Here is a 22,457-nt window from a genome sequence, read left to right as displayed (position 1 = left end):
GTAGCCATGTTACATGAACATGGCATCTTTCCCCTATTAAAACTGTGACTACCTAATTTTAATTGAGAAAACACAAATGAACCATATCGTGCTGTTAAGAAGCCATACCTCGCAGGAAGGAATCACTTTACCTCACTCTAACAATCTTAAAAGTATATTGTTTCCTCAGAGCAAAGTTTGAAATTTATTTTATTTACAAAATGTCTGTACTACCTCTTACCCAATTATAATAATTGCTTTGAAAGCAGTACCAGTGATCAAATAAAAAAGGGGTTGGTTGATAGGGAACTTGGCATGCCTTCATCTCTCCATGACAAGAGCCCTCCCTGAAATTTCCTCTTGTAGGCATCAGATCAATTGCTACAAGCCCAATCCTTTGCAGTGCAGAGAGGTCAAAGCCCTTATATAGGGCTATGCATCCAAATTTAAACTCTGGGCTTTTTCCTCCAATCTTTCTGAAGTAAGCCTTGGAGTGTCACAGGCTTATTTGTATAACCATTCTCTCTAGCCCAGGAAGTTGATTGTTATCTTACCAGATTCAAGCCTTACACCATCTATAGAACTGGGACCAATCTATTTCCTTCATAAACATACAAAGAATAGGTTGCAATAATAGACAGATAAATAAAGCTCCAACAACCAGGCAAATGATTTTTCTCTCCTTAGATGTCAGCAGCACAATCTCTTTCATAAGCCACAGCTGTCCTACTGACTCCCTGTTTACTCTCTGTCAGCAGTTTCTGCTTGTTGTAGATTGCAAGGTGACAGTTATGGCACAGTAGAGCGAATGCATTTAAAGAAGCACTTTGGGCTAGTTCAAACCTTCTGGATGGAGTACAGAGAAGTTTGAAAAAAAAATTCAACAGCTGTTACATAAACACCAGCTTAGCCTGGAAAGGAGGAGGGAATAAGGAAGAAACTCAAAATTGTCATGGCTTCTCTTGGGTATAAGAGGAAGGAGACAGAATCTCTGTCAGATCTTTCAAGATTCTGTTCTTATATCCTGAAACAATAATATAGAATTCCAGTAGTCTTATGGAATCTGTTTCCTGACCTGGCCCATCTTGAAGGACTGATATCAGTCCACCTACAATAGAGGCACAGCCAATTCTCTCTCAAAGGCTGCACAAAACCAATACAGCACTACATCCTCTCTGCATTTGACAGTAGCATTCTCGCATACTCTTATGCCTAAGCTTAGTCCTGCCTAATTATAAATGCCAATTTATGAACTGAATAATTCTGGAGGTGTTCCATCCATTATCCCTGTTCTGGCAAATTCACTTACATCTGCACTGTAAATCAGGAGGGAAAAGGTTTCAAAGGTTATATATTTTTTGTCATACAAAACAGATGCCTGCGCACAAAACTTCAAAGTATCTAAAGGGCTCATAATTAAAAAATGAATCCAAAAGGATTTTTCATAAATTATATTCATGAAAAAATTAATAAGATACTTTTTGTATTCACTTTACTCAGTGTGCATATAGAAAATGTGTGTCATAATAAATGTCCTGAGAATCCCTTGAACTGTCTAAGACATCAAGGGAAAGATTATCAAGGAGAAATACCAAATATGAGTTGGAATTTGCTATCATATTATTGTGTGTTTTGTATCTGTTTGATTGTGAGAGAATATGTGCTTGCATCTGTATGAGTGTGCATGTATGAGTCTCACTACTTCACATTTTGCTCCAAATGCCATAGATGTTGTCAATCCATCATTAGCATTTAAAAAAATATATACTTATACAGTCATACACAGAGATATTTTAAGTACAAACACAGCAATAAGGAATAAACTGAAGCAAATCCATAATATGATGTTGTTACTGTTAAAAAAGGGGTGGGTAGGTGTTGACTGTAACTCATTCATGAGGCAAAAGACATGAAAGTCAAGGTAACAGTTCCAAAGTTGTAAAAGTGATTTAGAAAATCATGCACTATTGGTAAGAAGTATATCATATGAAATTGCAGTATGATAACATTATTTTGTATTTATTTCATTAAACTTGAAAATTGCTTTCTTCACTAAAGCCAACAAGTCATTCAATAAAATTTGAGAATGGAATTAAAATTAAGGAGTTATTAAATGATGTGGCATTAAAAGACTGACAATTCAGAACAGCTTTTAGGACCCTGCATAATGCCCTACATCAAAGAATCCAATTTCACCTTTGTCAAGAGTGGGTCCCATAACTGTAGTGCTAATATTAGGAAAGGCCCTGTCCTAAATACTCAACAACTTAGTCTGTCAAGATAATGGGATATAATGGCCTCCAGTGATCATCATAAAATGATGATCCTGTTCATATAGAAAGAGATGGTCCTCCAAATGCCCCAAATAATTTATGGCTTAGTAAGTTAAAAAAAAATGCAGTTGAATTGTGACTGAAAAACAGTGAAATACTAAGACCATTGTAATCTTACTACCAAACCCAGTCTGGCTAGCATTTTTCTGAATGAAGTATAGTTTTCAAACACTGAAAAAGAACAAATATAAGTAGAACACAGCACAATAATCTAAAAATAGATTTTTGAAAGCATAAATTCTTTTGCCAGAACTTCCTTCTCTTAAAGGAAGTTCTGCAGCAGGCAGAACAAAGACGTTTCCAAAAACACGGTGGGAGCTGTGTCTTTCCATGTATTCCTTACTTTTCAGGAGCCATGAAAGAAACAAGAACACGCCTAAAGATGCATATCTGACTTGTGCAGGTCAATGCTGCTCCATCCAGAACAGATTGTACCCAGAACATATATGTATATATTAAATATTCTTACTAATTAATGTAGTATCTTGAATCTTAGCTACTCTGGGTTTTAATTTGGGGAACTCTACAGTCATTGTACATATGAAAGCCTTTTTATGCAACCAAGAGTAAGGAGTGGTAAGGATGGAATATTAAGCAGGCAGCAAGGAGCTGCTGGCATTTGCTTTCCTGAATACAGTATTTGGACTATGGAGTAAACCATGGATTGGTTCCTTATTCATACTTCCATATGTATATCTTTGAGTCATCAATTTTACTGTTTTATAATCAGAAATCCACTCTTCCGTGGTCAGTAAAACGGGAGATTAATAACTCATGCAATCTATCCCAGGTTTATTGGACCAGAAATCCCAGGTATTATATATTCTGGTTAAGAATTCTGGAAGTTGTAAATCTAAGATATCTAGAGAGTACCAGTTTGGAGATATATGCACTAGCATATGGTTGCTGAGACTCAAATGCTATCCTCCACCCTCTTTCATTTGCCATTTCTTAAGACTGTTCTTCTTATGTTCATTGTATAATACAGCAGCCTAAATCAGCAGTCCTCAGCCAGGGGCCATATAGTCCCCTGGGGGGGGGGGCTAGCATATTTCAAGGGTGCCACAGGTTAAAAACATGTTATGGAGGGACATGGCATGTACTGAGGGGGGCACAGGAAAAAAAAAGCAGCAAATACTGTCTTGTTGATGCCAGAAGACACACCAGTTACTGCCCCATGTCCGTATCTGATAATGGGACCTGGACAGGGGGACCACAGGAGAAAAACAAGGTTAGAAGAAAAAAGAGGTTGAGAAACACTGGTCTAAACCTACAAAAAGGATATAGTTAGTTTTTGTCCAAAGAAAACTATATTTGTTTATATTAAGACAACATTAAACAAGCAAACATAAAATTTTAGATTATCTTCAACCCCATCCAGAATACATTTTAAATACAACTATGGAAAAACAATTTCTTAATTATTATTTAAGATTACATTTCTTAGAAATATGCACTTATCAGTAAAGTAGGGTTTGGGTTTTGGGGTTTTGTTTCCATTTGGGGGGGGCTGTTCTTACAAATTTTTGTAGGCATTAAAACTGAAGGCAAAATGAGGTATAAAAGATCTGCACTTACTATATGCAGTTGTAGAAAGTCAGTAAGCCCAGGGGCACTGTCAATCCGTACCAAGATGCCATCTTTTACTGTTGTGCTGAACCCAACAGCAAGGCGGTCTGTTCTCGTACTGGGTCTGTCATTTGCTGGCCAAGTATACAGGATGAGGCCTCCACTTTTCCCGAAGATATATGTGGCCCCAGCTGCAACACACACATAAAAAGACACATAGAGGTAACTTACCCAGTTATATAAACATTTCAATTGCATCAAATGGTACTAGATCTACTGTAAGTGCAAGATTCCATTAGAGAACCTTACAAAAGCCTAGGGCACTGTGTCATCCTGAATTAAAGATGTGAACAAAATGAATTAAAACAAAGCAGATGCAAAGCAGGAACACTGGTAGACTCAACTACATAATAGCACAGGGGAGATAACACATTGTCTCTAAAAGCTTTTACACACTGTGACCAACCATCAAGTTAGGCTTCTTTTGCCTAAAATTCATTTTATGTTTCTGGAAAATAACATATTTACCCAACAGGAAGACAAGGCCCCCTCTCTGTAATTACTGGTAAATTTGTGAGAGTGGGGTCATCTTTCACTGAGAAGAACAGCAGAGAATAATATCAGACTGTTAAAAACAAGGGGAGAGGTGGGAGGTGCAAATGGTTACTAACTGCTGCAAAGAATCAATGCCTTTTTAAGATTAGCTACTGCTTGGGAGTAAACAGTTAACTTTACAAAAGGTTATTAATAATAACCTTTGAAGGTTATTATTAACTGGTTATTTTACAACCAGTTAATTTTAATCAGTGGCTACTAATAGAATTATTAATAATTTGCTTTTTTGTCCTAGCTCTGCCTCTTTTCAAAGTGTGACTTCTGGATGTATATGCAATGCACACACAAAAGTGTTAGACACATTCTTTATGGGAGAAGGACAAAAATCTTTCAGTAGAACTTCGGATTGACAAGGTTACAAAGTTGGGTATTGCATTAAATATTTATCTAGAATAACAGTTCTTGAGAGGGGGGAAAGAATTGTTTTAAATTCAGGATCTTCTATTCAAGTAAATAGACTGCATTACATTATTTTCTTTTCTTCATTAAGCATAGCATGGTCTGTGGAGGGGAAATATAGAAAAAGTTTTTCACTGGGGAGCAGAAAGGACATTTACCCAAACCATCAGATTTTTGACCAGCAGCTCACTTCAAAAGTAACTATAAGATGTTGAGAATAACATCTGCCTTATAGAAAGCATGCTATGTACGTTGCTATGGTCTTTTGGAATAAAATAAAACATTTCCCAAGCATTGCTAAAATGAATATTCATGCTGTGCCTGGGAGTCCTAGTCAGTGTATATAAGATTAGCAAGAGAAACACAAGCAAATAAATGGCAGTTCCTTTCAAAGAAAGATATTTTACAGGAGATAGGTTTTATTCTTCACATTCTATTTAAGTTTGCTTCAGGTGCCAGTTGCCAGATAAAGAGAAATAGCATTTGAAATAAAGACAGCTAGCGGGTATTATCAAGTGCCCACTATTTCATTACTGTTTTGCTTGTAAAACAAACAAAGAACATCAACAGCACCGTTAAATACCTAAACCATGGCATCTGTGGGTACCAGTCAACTACATACAGAGATTAAAGTATGATTATTCACTGTATGTGTTGGAGAAGGAGCATGCCTTCTAATGATTGGCATGGATAACTTAATTTTCTTAAAGACTGCAAGAGCTAGAATGCCTGGCTCATTAACAGACAGCACAGTGGAAGTATTCTGGAAGGAAGCTAATGGTTTTTTTATAGAACCTTAAAGATTGAAAAGCCACAGAATCCAATCTTCTGTTCTATGCAGGAATCCAATTTAAAGAATCCCTGACAGATGGCTGAACAGATGCATTTATTTATTTCATGTATTTGTTAAATGTATGTCCCACCTTACCAAGAGGAACTAACGGTGGCTTACGTAGCACTCCCTTGTCTAATTTTCCCCCCAAACGATCATCATAAGAATCCTGTCAAGTAAGTTGGGCTGAGAGAGAATAACTGGTTCACAGTTACCCAGTAAGCTTCCACTGCAGAGGATGGGGTTGTACCAGTGTCTCCCAGATCCTAGTCCAGCACTTTAACCCCTGCACCCCACTGGCTCTCTCAGGGGTATCCACTGGGGGGGGGGTGTCTCAACAGTATCAAATATGCATCACATCCATTGCACACATGTTAAAAGAGATAGGGCTTTAATTGCCCATTTTGACACTGTTGAAATGCCCCCCATGGACACCCCCCACGCTCTGATTGTATCTAATAATATTGCTCATGATTTTGCCACTAGGCTTCTGTACTTTTTTGAAGCCATGTTTTTCAGAATTCTTACTCATGTATTTCAATGTACATCAGCTTGTACACAGAAAATCAACTATTGTTTGCAACCAGACTGAGCATGGGGGATGTCTAAGACCCAAATCCTTATGATGGTAAAGATTGGTGATGCAGGCAGTTCTTTCTAGGGAAGTTCTCCATCAGAGGTGTCCACAGCAAAGTAGGACCAGGTGTGGCAAGCCCCACACTATAGTGATGTCCCTGTGCAAGGCTTCTTTCACATGCCTGCATCATGATGTGGGGCAGGGCTTTTATAATGATGTCATTGTGCATGCTCAGATACTACAAACATGTAGCTTGTTCCTTGCTTGCTGTCAAAACATAGGCCAGCCACTGGAAATTACAACATTATCTTAAATCAATGCTTTATTGTTGTTATTATTAATATTACTGATTATATTTGAATGGTCTGTAATAATGAATTAAGGTGGCTTTTTTCCATATGCAGACAATTCTAATAGCCCTAGTTGACAGGATAAACTTTTAATGAATTTGCTCTCTCAATTATATTTATTATTATCCCATAATATGTTACATTGCACAATTTGAATTGCCTATAGTAGCATCAGAGAATCCTGCTAGCAATGTGGTTCACCTTTTTAATAAAAACTGTCTTTTCTTTCTTGAATGACCTTTTAATTTTCAGTTCATTTTTCACTAATAGCATAGAACTGGATTGTTTAACCTATAATTGACACCAAAAAATGTCAGCTCTGTGTCACATTCTTCCACTTCATCTCATAACATTTAGTCAACTTCTTATCATTTTGTGCATTCACATACATGCACATGGCTGGCAGAGGCCAAGAAATGCAACAAAATGAAATTAAAATTTTAATGCAGGAATGTAAGCTTCACCTTTGAAAATATTTTTATCTACTACCTTTGATGAACACACATCTTCCCAGGAGCCACTTGGTTGCACACACTGCATGTCAAGTCCTTGTGAATGGCAATTACATTCAGTTATAATGACTAGCCTGTCACAGCTTTTCAGTGCCAAGCAAGATGGAATCTGACATGAAGGTGCATATGACTCTGTCAATCTATAAAAACATAAAAAGGTCCTATATCATATAGGAAATGTCCGGAAAAGATAAGTTGGATCCCTTTATGCCCACAACAGACCTCTAAAGCAGGGAGAGTGATTGGCTAAAAGTCACCCAGTAAGTTCCGTGTCTTTTTCCAAAATGGTAATACACTTTTTCACATGTGAAGGAACAAATCAAAGAAAAAGATACTGCACAACAGCATATTTGGAACACCATCCCCAAGAGATAAGGACAGTGCTCTCTTTCCTGGGGTTCCAGAAAGTTTTGAAAACCTGGCTTTGGTCCCAGGCCTGAGGCTGATTTTTATTATTTTCTAAGGCCCTTGTTTTGTTTTGCTGATTTTGTTCTTTATGAGATTTTTGTCTGGGCTGTCTGTCTGATTTAATGTTTTTTGCTGTTTTTATTATTGTTTGGGTTGTTGTTTTTTCTATTTGTGTGTGTTGCCCAGAGTCCATTGGAGTTGGGCAGCCAATAAGTTTAAAATAATAATAATTCCTACTGATGTTACATAGATTCATTTGCTCTTCCATATATTGGAAGATAACTTTTGAGGAAAACAATATTTCCTATCTGTTGGGACTTCCCATTGTTCCATCATGCAGGGAATTTGTGAAGAGAACTAAACAGGACTAAAATTAATAATCCTATAAATTGGGTTGTTATGACAGGTCGCAGCACCTCACCAACCTTACTTGATCCAGGATAGGACCTGGGTAGAATTACTTGGAAGTTTAAAAGAAAAAAGAATAGAAAAAAGGTAATGGCAAACTACTTCCACATTTTAACCAAGAAAGCAATATGAACATATCCATGCAATATTGGGATTGGACTTGACTCAAATGATTCTTCATATTACATACAGGGTTGAGAACTTATAGTATTTCACATTTTACTAAACTACAACTCCTAGCAATCCAACCAACCCATCCAAAGCTTCCCCTTTTGGCATCATTCTTAAGAATGCTATAAACTGATCCCAATTTTCTTTCAATAAGATAAACATCAAAGTGCAACTAAAAGAGGTCAATAAGTCATTCTTATGGCTTATATAGACCATTTAGCACATGTAGAATATTGTATCTAATGCTACAGCATGCTTATCATGCAAGCCTATGTAAAATCCTGCAGGGGAATTTACTTTTTAGTGTTCAAACTTTCCAAATATTAGATAACCCAAATCTGGTAACAGCAAAAACTATGAGCAGTTGGAAATCACTTCTGCTAGTACAGAAAAAACTGTTGCACCATTGATATATCCCAATGATGAAATGAACGTGCAGATATGTGTTTGGTAAAAGACAAGTGTTCAGTAATTACACAGTCAAGCCACAATTATAACAGAATATAGCAAGAGTTTATGTGTATGTTTGTGTGTATGTGTATGTGTATGTGTATATACATGTACACGCACACACACACACACACACAAAGGGGAGTAGGGAAGAGGGGCAATAAAATGTGATAACACTGATCCATCTCTAATTGCAGCCACAGACACTTTCTGACAAGAAAATCTACTGTTCATTCCATTAATCCAGTGTCATCTAAGAACAGCAATCAAATTGTAACACTATTTCTACCTGAAAGAATATGCAAAGGATATGCAACCAGCAACTTTCTCCTAATTAATTATATGTCTCTGGTCTCTTGCTTGTAATCTTTTGTAAATAAAGATAATAACTTTACATTTTTAACCTGTGTTCACTAAAAGAACTGGGTGTTTATTAAGCAATTGCCTAGCAAACAAAGAAACTGACCTTAAAAAAAGCCCACTTTTGGGAAAGTAAGAGAGAAAGAATGGCCAATTAGCCTATTATTTCCCATCGATTGGATTTTTCTATTGTATAGAGGTCTGCTATTTCATTACAGGCCTTCTGCTGAGTACCATTCTTTTGATGAGGCTTTTCTTTGCTTGTTAAGTATTGTAACCATGCAGTTTTGTCCCCATGTAGCAAGAAGTTATCAATTCAACTAAAGTTAGATTTCCTAGCTTGGTGTTCTTATTTGGCAGAATTTGCAAGTAACCAATACATCTTGCATATTCTTACTGAGCTTAACCCTAACCTATAAATGATATATGATAATGAGATTGTGGCCCTGCTCCTTCTGGATCTCTCCTGTCACTAAGCATTGCAAATCTGAGCCCCAGCCAGCAGGGCTAAGATATACATAGCACATGTTTGTCTGTTTATTTGTTTTCAACTTAGCATGTTGTGCAAATGCAGCCCACTGTGATTTTTTTTTGTAAAAAAAAAACTAAGCCACATTGTGGCTTAGTTCAATATGTAAACCCCTCTGTTTTTCTGGATAAAAATCTGGTACAATGGTCAATTTGGCCTCCTACTTCAAAAAAAGCATTAAAGTGAATTTTAATGAAGTGAATGAAATGAATTTCTTCTGTTTTCCATCTTATAGGATAGCTTGTGTGTTGGTTAAAAATAGCAGGAAGAAAATTTGGAGTAAAGCTTCCTACTTCACCTTGGATAGTTTCACTCCTATCTTGAACTATTTTTAGACACAAGCAATCTGTATCTTTGGTTTTCCCACTAAACTCAAAATTGTTGATTGATGAACTAGCCCTGCCTCCTCTGTAATTCTTGGAAGCTCTTAGCTACTGGAAGAGATTCAGTGAGTCACTTATACTTCTATTATTTCTACTTGCTTAATGATATGATACTTGTTGGTCTGCTAAAAAAAAAAATCTTCATCCAGGTATTTATTCTTTCTTTACATCTATGCCCCACCTTTTCTCTCACGTTGTGTTACATAGGTGGCAACCTGTATTGACAGCTAGGAGATTCTCAACTAGACTGACCTATTCTTTGAAGCAGTGGCATGAGTGCTTGGAGCTATAGTTGTGGGGTCAGTACTACAAATCCCTAAGAATTTTTATCCCTCTCTGCTATTGTTGTGCCTTTCATAATGACAGTATCTGGAATTACATTGATGAAGAGATGTGGAACAGAGTTTTGTTCACTTTCTTTTTATATATACCCATGCATGCTCAGAAGCTTTCCAATGGTATATAGCTAACAGAATCATAATATCAGGCCTAAGTGCAAAGGCAAAGGTTTTAAATTGATATCTGCAACTTGGAACTAATCCCAGTACCTAGCAGTCAGCAGTATCATGAGAAGTTACAAACAGAATGAAAATCACAGCTAAGTAAAAAAGGCATGAAGTCAACTCCAAGATGACCTTTTTTGCAAGTGAAGCTTTCAGCAGAAGTAAGTACTTTACATTTGGATGGTCATAATTCTGTAAACTCACTTGTATCAGCCAGTTTTTGTGAAAGACATGTCATAGGGGAGAGAATGAGCAGATCAAATAGTGTATCAAGTCCAAAAGTAAAGCAGATTTTTAAAAGTTGATGTAAATTTCACCTCTAGGGTACCCTTCAATTTACTTTGTTTACTTATTTAGCATTTTGTCATTACTTATACAGAATCGTTTTTCCTTTCTGTATGATTGCTTATTTCAAGCACATTTTCATTTCATCCTGTTTCTTCCCCAATCTGCAAATACACTTTTCCAAAGTACACATACTAATTCATATGCATTTTTCTTTCTGGAAATTCAGGTGCAATTTGTATGCCATTTTCCCTAACAAGTGCCTTTTTTGCCTGATCACATACACAACACAGTTGTTGAACCTCAAAGACAACTGTGTGCTAATTCACATTACAGTTTAGAAAGTACAATGTAGATCAATTCATATTAAAATATGAACCACATCAAGGTTGTTCCTGTTTATAATGGATTGGTATTGAAGATGACTGTGCTAGATGAATATATTGAGCATGGAATGGCTTATCAAGAGCTTCCATACTAAGCATGGGGAAAGAAATTGAGAATCATTTCACTGAATTTCTTCAATGGGACAGGATATTCTTCAACAAAGTTTCATGGACTCACTAATAAAACTGGTACAGAAGTATCCTTCTGTTTCTTATGTGCAGAAGTCTGTTGCTACAGGTGCTACACATTATAATCTGTCCTATTCCACAGTGCCCCAAGCCTTGTTCATTGTGAATTATAGTACTTATCACATACTAAAGATTAGAAATGCTTATGGGTCAGTCTTAACAATTGCCACTTATTATTCCGTTATACCCAATTTTCTGTGAATTTCATTTTTAAAAATACAGCAAGAACTGTTTTGCCTTTTGCTTGAAGCATCTTTTAAGGACCACATTTGTATTCATCTTGTATACAACTTTCCGACATCAACATATTTTTATTCATAACTTTCCTTAATACACCCAGCTTCTGTTACAGCTGTTTCAAGTTATATTTTTGTAGGAAACTTTACAGTATAATTCCTTTTATATAACTACCTACAATACTGTACATCCCTTTCTGCATTCAATCCCTTTTATACACATTTTTTGTAAGTATTTTCTCCAAATATGGAAGTTTTAAGAAAAGAATGTTAAACACTACTGAACTCCAAGCATTAATCTAATCATGGTGTAATGGCATCTGAATGGGAAAATTATGAAATTTCATCCTAAAAGAAATCAGTGAAAGGTTTCATTCGTATCCCTAGACAGAATCAATTAATATGAAAATTCTAATCTATGAAATTTATGTCATCATTCGATGAGCCAACTAATTCCACTCTGCAGAAATATCTTTAAAAAATGACAAATTAATTGGGTCACACCACCCACAAAGATATCACCATCATACAATATTACATCTATTGTGAATTAACAAACACTGGGGTTGTGCCATAATAGACAGCCTGGGGTCCTCAAGTGAAATAGATATTTAAAACTTTAAAACTTTGCCTGGATATTGTCATCAGATTAGTTGTTGTTGTTGTTTTCGCCTAAGCATTACCACTGATATCTTTTATAATCTTAAACCACCTGCAACTGGAAACTCATGCTTCCATCTGTAGAATAGGAACAATAACATCTAGAGAATCTTCTGAAGGCAAAGCAACGTTTAAATCTGCACATGAAGAGTAATCTGTCTGTATTTTTCATTACACTGTAACCTTTATAAAATGGTTGTGCTACGGAGGAATCTCATTCATAAGAGGCAGATCTGTGGGAGTGGCACATACAATCTATCTAGACACAGTGGGCTGAAGTAAGAGACAAGGATAATCAGTGTTTAATCATCCTCACTATGAACTGCCAACTCTTTAGTCTCGTATGATACTCTTGAATGATTCACAGGCCAGCATTCAAAGCCATTCCAAACAGTAGATACTTTCAAAGGATTTCTATTCCCCTACCCTTAGACAAAACAGCCTGAGAGTTGAAGTATCATTTTTTCTGCAGAATTTACAGTCTTGCCAGCAATTTCTTTTACTCTAAAGTGCTCATTTTGATAAACAGTGTGGTCACTCATGAACAATCCCAAGAAAGCAGAACAGTCAAGGGTTTTTTTTTTTATTGTTGACCTCAATATGATTTACTGTGAATTACATCAGATTTATAGTATATAGTATGCAGAATATCTTGGGTGTAGCCTTCCATATCTCTAGGTAAGTCTGGGAAGGACTCTTATTTGCAATTCTGAAGGAGTTCAGCAGTCAGAGAAAGTAATACCAAACTCCATTAACCAAGAGGCAACAATAACAACTCCATATAGGAAGCAGTTTCTATTATTTATTTATTTATTTATTTAATATCCCGCCTTTATTATTTTTACAAATAACTCAAGGCGGCAAACATACCAAATACTCTTTCCTCCTCCTATTTTCCCCACAACAACAACCCTGTGAGGTGAGTTGGGCTGAGAGAGAGTGACTGGCCCAAGGTCACCTAGCTGGCTTTCATGCCTAAAGCAGGACTAGAACTCTCAATCTCCTGGTTTATGAGCACTTTGCCTGCCTCTTCTAGTGATAAAGAGTCTTGGTCTGGAAAATCCAATTACTATGAACAATCTGCAGGATATACCATTTTGAAAGGCATAAGGCATGGCTTTAACTTTTGTCTCTGTGAAGAGTCCATCTAGTCTGTCCCTGGGATCCTGATTTGTGCTTGTATGGCTTTTCAGACTCTGGCAATAGGAACAGTAATTTTTCACTGTGCATGTACAGAACATATTTTCAAATTCTATTTATTTTAAATATTTTATATGGCTCAGAACATTAACATGATATAAGCTACTTCTGGATTAAGTGCAGTTCTAAAGCATGTACAGTTAATGTTTTAAATGAATTATTATTCATATAGCTTTAAGGTTGATTTTACTTTAAGTGTAATACAAAGAAAGCAATAAAAAAACAAATTCTATTATTAAAATTCTAATATCAAAAAAAAAAAAAACCCTGCATAAGAGGCTACCAATTCCTATGAGGAACTGATTATGTTCCTCCTATGAATACTGATTATGGCTCATATCAGACATTTTAAATTGAGAGTGTCATTTCCTAACAAATTACTATTTTTAAGTTCATTTCTGGCATATGAAATGTTAATTATATGAGTATCATGAACAATGCTGGCTCAAGTGTATGTGGCACCCCTAGGCTACATTGACTGATAGCACCACCTCCCACCGATACTAAGATTGGCATATTTAGAATTATTTTTAAAAGGGAGTGGTGTTGGTGCCCCGTAAGTGTTGGCATGCTAGGCCAGTGCCTACTCAGCCTTAGCCCAAAGCCTACCCTGGCCATGTCAGAACAAGTTCCTAACATATTTTGATATCTACTCCAAAAACCTCTGTAATGAATTTACAAAGTCTAGGAATTTGTGCCTAAAATCTTGATTATGATATCTACCATTTTGCCTCTGCATTCATCCAACTGAGAACAAGTACTTTGTTTTAAAAAAAACACTCAGAATGACTAGAACTTATGTAATTTACTGAAATGCCTAACTGATGCGAACAAAGCAACAATCTTCTGTATGATGAAAGTATACTTCACAAAATATTATTACATAAAATACTGTATATCGATAAATTAATTAATCGCTAACAAAGATATAGTGGTTTGTACAACTGTCCTAGAGACAGACCAGTGTCCTTGCTTGTTTTTCTAGAGCAGGACTAAGCAACTTGATTCCGTCCAGATGCATTCACCCACTTCCACAATCCCATTCTGGTGAAAGAATGAAGGAAGTTGAAATCCAATACAGCTGCACTGCACCAGGTTGCCTAACTCTGTTCTAGAGAGTTGTATACATCCATGTGCATCATCACCTGCTGTTGTTCTTTTAATTTTTCAGCTTGTAGTATGTGTTAATGCAGTAATTTATAGAATGTTTCCTCCTAGAGGCAAGGTATAATGGTAGGGATGCTTTGCTGCCGCTAAACTGAAGCTTGCAGTTTTTATTAAGCACGCTTACAGTCATAATAACTGTTTCTGAAATGAATCAATAACTGAGTTAAAATATAATAGTGCATTAACAACAGACAGAAACACTGGACAGCATTCAGATACATTAAGGCCAGCCAAAATCCTTCAGGTGAAATGGAATAAAGAGACTCTGATGGTTTGAAAAAGGTAAATAATAATTACTTCTTTCCTTGGGCTTATCGTCTGCTGCTTATTCATACCAACATAAATATTAATGTGTACCAACTGAGGCCATGATCTCTAACACTAATTTCAAATAAATCCATAGGATACCAAGGGAGACTTTTTTAGAGAAAGCACTTTCATGATTGGAAACGTACAATGGAAATTCTGTGGGGATTTATAGAATCCTTCAAAATGTATGGGTGGTGGCTAGTTGCTATAAAGCTAGATGAATACAGAATTCAGACATGAAATGGTCTACAGAAATGAAATAATCTCACCTTAGCACTGTATGACCTTACAGTAATGCTTAGTTAAGAATTCTCTTGGAGTGTGGGAAATGGCAAAAACACATACTGAGGGCTTTTCTCACATATAAAGGAATCCCAACACTGAAAACACTAATGTAATGAAATTAGCAATATAGAAACCTGCTTTATTGGCTACACTGACTGCTAGAAACTGTCTTGGGTTTTAGGAAAAGCTTTTTCTTCTCAGTTGATTCCTTTAACTTTAGATGCCAGGACCAAATCAAAGATCTTTGAACAAAGCATGGGTTCCACCACTATGCTGTGGCCTGTGTCTACCCAAGGGAAACATCCTGTTTTGTGAGAACAATGTGAGTACATACTACGTAGCATTAGGAAGAGATTGCTTATTTATATAAAATTAAACTTAAAAACGTATACGAAAGGAATTAAATCTGAAGATTAATGAGGAAACAGCTTGGAATTGGAAGTCCAAAATGGGAAACCTCTCATCTCTTTCACAAAGATGGTTCTTCAAATTGTTTTGCTCTATTTTCAATGGTGAACCTGCTTTTTCTTTTGGCAAAAAATTAGTATACAAATGCAATAAGCACACAACAGTAAAGTACAAACCAAGATATAAGACTGCTTATTGTTAGCTTAATATTTAGGGCTGATCGTTTATTCAGGTAGGCTTTTTCTGTTGATTCCAGAATTGGATAATAAAAAACCCACTGTCCTTTAAGTATATAGGCAAATAAATATCCATAATGAGCAGGCATGTTGCAGAAGATAGCAACTCTTACGTCCATTTCTATTTACAAGATTAGCTTGGCAGTTCTCCCATTTAATCAATAGTAAAATTATAACAAAAAATAAGTGGCAAAATAACAGCAGATTCATGCATTTTTTCCTAACAGGTTTACAATTGGAATGAAGCCATGAGCAAACTATAGAAGGCTAAAAGAGTGAAAAGCAAATAATGTGCCTATTCCAAAATCTGATACCATGACCATATTATTCCCTATGGCTTTTGTAGTTGTTGGCATTTTCCATTACTAACATTTCTGGCTAAAACATTTAAGCCACCATCATTCAGAGTAACCTTGAAACAAAATATTTCTATCTATACCATTTCCGGATAAAGAACTCTCCCAGAATACTTGCTAAATATGCAGAGCTTCCTGGTTTCAGTTCTTGACATCTGTTGGTAGGAAAATCTGAGGAAATTTAAGTGCTCAAGAACTGCTGCTAGCCATGGTATGCAACACCGAATGAGATAGGCCAGTGTTTTCACTTGGAATAATGGACACCTATAATAAGATTTTAAATGATGATTCAAGTACTCCTCATGTCCTGTTCAGACTATGCAACCAGGCAGAGTAATATCAAAAATACTCTTTATGAAATAACTATTTACAGTAATTAAGTCTTAGAAGCACAAAAAACTGGATTCAATCAAGCCCAACTGGGCAACAAAAAGGCAGCGGAACAGGACTCCCCAACAGGAACTGCATGACTGGAAGACTGGAACACAAGGTGCTGATGAAGCTGAGGGCAACAGGTCTCAAACTGGAACAGTACTTAAGTTGCTCTGGAACTGGAACATTGGGTGGCTAAAGACCCACATTGGACTGGAAACCAGTAACTGGATTCTCAAACCAAGACGAAGAACTGGGAACAAGGCTGGGCTCAAACTAGGCTGGATTCCCTGAACTGGAGACTTGGAGCAAGACGGGAAACTCGGAGTAAGGCTAGACTCAGCTGGAAGCCCTGGACTAGGCTGGATCTTCTGGACTGGAGACTTGAAGCAAGGCTGGGAACTCAGAGCAAGACTAGACTGAGATATGGGTTCACAACAAGATAGGCGTGAAACTCCTGAGCAAGGCTGAGCACCTGGAGTACAGTTGGACAGAACCGAAGACACACTGTGAGACTGAGTATCAAAGGCACGATTAAGCTATGTGGAAGAACGTGGAGTTTCAAGGTTGGATGCAAGGCTGAGATTGCTGGGCACAGCAAATACAGAATCCTCGGTGGCAGCAGAAGTAGGATTCAAGTCCTTTTCAGAGTGGAGCAAAGGCACTGGTTCCTCTTTGGCAACAGATGCTGTCTCTGATACAGGTAGGGACTCCTCCGCTGAAGCTGCAGGCTTGGAGGATCGGTTGTCTCCGGCAGCTCGCTCTTCGCACGTCTGCCTTTTATCCCAGTCCTTCATGCACCTGGACCCTTCTGCAGCCAGTCTGCCTACTCTTTCAAGCACTTTTCTGCCCATCGTTGGCATGCCTTGATTAGAGGATTCAAATCCTCCCCCGAATCCTGGCCAGTCAGCGCCTTGGACTCTTCCCACGCTGCTGGCTCATCCTCTGGTTTCGTTTTCCCGATTTCAGCCTGGTAAGTTTTCATTTCCTTCTCTGACTCAGAAGGAGTTTTGCTTTCTGAGTCAGAGGCCGGCTTGACTCTGACACCTTATATCTTTTATCTATTTGTTTTTCTTTGTTTAATTTTTTTCCTCATTATATCTTATTACTCCTTCTGAACTTTTGAATTGCTTCCTTTGATTTTCTGTTGGGACTTTCCTGAGTGGAATGTACAAGCTTGCCTCTCCTAATTCTTCATAATAAAGGGGAAAAAAACAACAGGAAGTTTCTTGACAAGACCTTAACCACACACCCTTTAAAAAGATTGATTGAAATGAAGAATGTAGGAGCCCATCATAACTTACTTCTGCTATATGATGCTTTCATCCAAAAGTATTGCTTGTTCATTAAACACACACACACACACACACACACGTCTCATAAACTACTCTTTATTGACAAGAAAATGAGAAGGCATAGATGCCTTGGTTTTGTGAATCATAATTCCCTTAGAGAAAGTTCTCCTCTTTAACAGCAATAGTCAAGAATATTTACCCATCTAGTCCAATATTTATTGTCAACAATGACTGGCAGTGGCTGTCAGGGTCTTAGGAAGGAATTTTTTCCAGACTTTCCTAAAGATATTGGGAGTTGAACCTAGGACTTTGTACATACATCAAATGTCCAATCTTAGGTAGAAAGATTTCTGAACTAAGTTACCCAAGGTCTTTTGAAATGGAAATCTTCCCTAAAGCTAGGATTTGTCATTAGGTTCCTAATTTCTAGAGATATAAGTAGCAATAGTGGAGACTGTGGGTTGAAAGGCTGGGATCTTGGTGTTCAATGAGCTTGGTTTTCTTCTTGCAAACATTTCATTACCAAACTAAGAAATATTGTCAGTGCTTTAACAAAAGTGAATGGGGTTTGATTAATTTTTTAGGTGTGGCAGCTGATCCTACCTAGCCTGATCAGGGTTTTTATAGTTTGTATGGCTGTTTCTAATTGGCCTACCTGGCGTGGTCGGCTGTATTGTTTCTATTCCTGGATTTTGGTTTCTTTTTGCTTTCTGTAACATTTTCTGTTATCAATGCACATATTTATTCTGTTCCATCAGTTTGTTTTCTTTTGCAAAATCAGCATGTCTATCTCTCTCCCCACTACATTACATAGTGATTTCCTTAGATACATGAAATTTTGAACACTATTTTACCAAGTGTATAAATTATTTCTAATAAATACTTTTTGTACATATTTGCTTTGCTTTGGTTTTGGAAGGGAGAAACATGGAATTATATAATAAAAATTTGAGAAGTTAATGCATCTATTCTTGGTTATTGTGGTTTTTAATCATTCACGTATCAGTATCAGAAGTGTAAAGTAAGTTACCAACCCTGGTTTGATAGCAAATGTCATGCAGCTAAGAAACAACTGATCTCCTGCTTTAACGAATATAAAAATGATCCTCTCTCTTATTCAACCAAGGATCTGTTGCTCCTCAAGAGGAACATGTCCTTTTATAGTTATTTGCCCTAGTTATAGTATTTATTCATTGTAAAATTAATTGCAATTTTATAGGATTCTTTTGCTTTTTAATACCTGTACTCTGTAATTTTACCTTAATAATTTCATCCTTACCTTATTTTATCAATATGACTTTTTATTTGTATTTCTATTTTAGCATAATTGTTATGTTACTAGTTGTATGCTGGTCTGTGAGTGAAATAAAATTCATTGATTGATACTTTTTGTACATATTTGCTTTGCTTTGGTTTTGGAAGGGAGAACTATGGAATTATATAACAAAAATTTGAGAAGTTAATGCATCTATTCTTGGTTATTGTGGTTTTTAATCATTCACATATCAGTATCAGAAGTGTAAAGTTAAGTCAGTTCTTATTAACTTATGTCTCTATGGAATGGTGCTTTGAGGAACAGATGTTGAAGTAGGGACTGAAAGATATTCCTCTTGTATTATCCCACATTCTGGTTTTACTATAGTGGTGTAAGTATATGTTTAATATGCAGAGAGCTAATTCATCTATACCAGGATTCAGGAGGTCATTAAGAGTTTTAAGGGTGTCAATTAAATATCAGCTCCAGGTTGTTGAGTCACAGCTCTAGGAGCAGGAACAGGGGGGAAAAAAAGCTTTTAGACTGAAGGGACTGATATTTTGTGTCTCATTTCACCCTCCATCTGTAAGTGATTTTTGCAAAAGAAAAACATTACAATTTGTCTTTTTTTCTTTCATTTTATTGTTTTCTATTTTTAGAGGTAAGCCACCCAGAGTTGCTGGGAGTCAGGCAGCCTCTAAGTGGAGGGAGGGAGGGGCACATTTCAAAATTTCATTCTGACAGCTACTCCAAGCCAACCATAGGTTCCATGGAAACTTATCTCCCTTTCAGTCTCATCCTAAATGCAATGATATTGTGGATGCCAAAGATCTAGAAAATGTTACACTTGTATTTATACAAAATTTGTCCTATAAGAGACATGCCCACCAATCACTGCATACAGTTTAGACAATTTGTATTCTTTTTACTACTTTGTTTTTAATATAAACACACACACAAACACACACACACACATATATAAGCGGCTGGATAGCACAGTGGTTAGAGCAACCCTCCTTTGACATGGGAGACCAGGGTTCGAATACCAGCTGGTACCTACCTTACCAATAGGGGTCCTTGGGCAAAGACCCTCTAATGCTTCACCTGCCTACCTCAAATATGAGAGTGACACGAACTAAGAGAGTCATGCCAGCTCGGACATTGCCCAGATTAACAAGGTCCACAACAGATGTTGGGGAACCAGGACAATGTGATGATAAGTGGGCTACTCGAACAAGCCATACATGGACAAGACAAGAGAACCTGGAATTGATGGAATGCTACTAACAATAGACCTAATGAAAGGAGATATATGAAACATACGAGGGAACTATGGATGGACAGAAGACCTGCATCCACTCTAATTGAGAAACAGCTAGTTACCCAATGCTTCAACATAGTGAAGAGAAAGCTGCTGTCACAATTTGAGATAGACCAACTAAACATTACATACCAGACTCAAGAAGACCCGGAAGAACAACTGAAGCTGGAACATCACTGCCACCCCCTCCATTACACAGCACAGCAGCTGATATGAGGCATAAGATTATGGATAAACTAGCTACATTCAACCCTCAAGACCAATTTCCAAGGCTCAGTGGAGACGTACCATCAGATAGTGTGCCAGAAGATGCCAATAGGGCCCTCATGACAATCCCTCCTACCACAGTTCAAACCAATGAAATGATAAGCTTTCATGAAGTAGATTAATTAGCTCTTACTCTGACCGCCCATATGACAATCCTTCCTAGCCTCAAATATGCTGATCACAGCTAATACATTAGCATGAAGCAAATCTATTAGATCTCCCTGAAGAGGAAAACAGTTATCTTCTTTGCCAGTACTTGTCTCTACTTGTAGCAATCACTAACAGCTTAGCAGAAGACACAGGGACACTTGGACTATAAAGCAGCTTGTTGCACAGGTGGTTTTAAACTGACAGTGTTACACTGCAGCATACTTCCCATGAGAGCCATTCAGCTTGGACACAGAACCTGCAATTTAAAAATAATATCCAGAATATAAGATTTGTACATATTAGCGTATCCTGTACCTGTGTTTATTTCTCAAATTTATTCTATTTCTGCTGTCAAAAGCTAGTCCCACGTATACCAAAATGGTCATTGAACTGGCATTACAAAAACATGCCTGCAAATCACACTGTATAATCTATGAAGTTTCAAAAAAAGCTTTCTCATGGAAGTTACATTTCTGTAGTCCTAACCTGAAGCCCTCCAGATCGGGTGGAAGACAATTCTCCTGATCCTTGACAATGCATACTATCTGATCATGGGAATCCAGGTCCACATATTTGGATGGAACTGAACTTGGAAAGTCCATCCTAAAATATTAGATTTTTTTTATCCTGCCTTTATTATTTTTATAAATAACTTAAGGTGGGGAACATACCTAATACTCCTTCCTCCTCCTACTTTCCCCACAACAACCCTGTGAGATGGGCTGAGAGAGACTATCCCAAAGTCACCCAGTTGGTTTTCATGCCTGGTGGGACTAGAACTCAGAGTTTCTAGTTTCTCCCCTGGTTTCTCCCTGGGTGCCTTAACCACTAGACCAAACTGGCTCTTGTTGAAAATATAGGTCCAGGTTTGCTGTTTTGATCAAATCTCTACTAAAATTATTCTAGCTGTGGTACATGCCCTTTTAAAACAATGTTTCAAAATACTGAATCTGTTTTCAACCTCATTTTATTTTGTTATATGTCTTCAGTCCTTTTGCTTTTTTTCCACCACTGAATTTGGCTGAGATTCCCCCTGCCAACTTTGGCTGAGAGCTGTTTGAGGCATCACCATGACAACTAAAAGACCACCTGAGATTATAACTAATGGTCAAAGTTTTCCTTCAGAGTGAACTCCAGCTGTTACAAACTTCTCCCATTTATCTCTTCACAGCCCCATTAGGGCAATTGCGCTTGGAACTGATTTCCTCCTGCCTCCCACTGAATAGATACATCCACCTGTCGATTGGCATCCTTGCTTCATTACTTGTTGACAACCTACAAAGCAACTGAGCTCCACTAACAAATTGCTTCTAATCATTTCCTTCCCTAACATTATCTCCACAGTCCTTCAGTATGCAGACATATACTCAGCATGCTGAGGTGGTTCCAACCACAGAAGTGTGAACAGAGCAAGAACCATAGACTGTGGATTCTCTTCCTCAATTTGCAATAGTATATAATAATTGTGACTATATATTATGCCTCTTCTCTCAGTGTCCCTATAATACTGCTATTGTGTGGATAATCTATTATCAGTTCTTGATTAGTTACTCTCTACCACCCTCTCATTACAAATGATGTAGTCATGAAGCCTCCAAATCTAATAAACTGCCCAGAGTCCCCTGATGGGAGGAGATGGGTGGGGACAAATTGGATAAATGAATAAATAACAACGGGGTGCTTATGTCCATTTCCATCATAA

The 22,457-nt window shown here is 37.2% G+C and overlaps 1 protein-coding gene across 1 annotated transcript in view; it reads right to left on the bottom strand.

The window, feature by feature from the left end:
* NRXN3 (neurexin 3) overlaps positions 1-22,457 on the bottom strand; it is a 995,103-nt gene that overhangs the window by 369,406 nt on the left and 603,240 nt on the right. The window contains exon 11 of the mRNA XM_063290181.1: positions 3,891-4,072. Within this exon, the coding sequence (XP_063146251.1) occupies positions 3,891-4,072 (182 nt within the window). The remainder of the gene's footprint in view (positions 1-3,890; positions 4,073-22,457) is intronic.

This window comes from Candoia aspera, chromosome 1 (assembly GCF_035149785.1).
Source record: "Candoia aspera isolate rCanAsp1 chromosome 1, rCanAsp1.hap2, whole genome shotgun sequence".
Taxonomy (NCBI): Eukaryota; Metazoa; Chordata; class Lepidosauria; order Squamata; family Boidae; genus Candoia; species Candoia aspera.
Note: the sequence above shows the minus strand (reverse complement) of the source record. Positions and strands in the feature narration are given on the sequence as shown.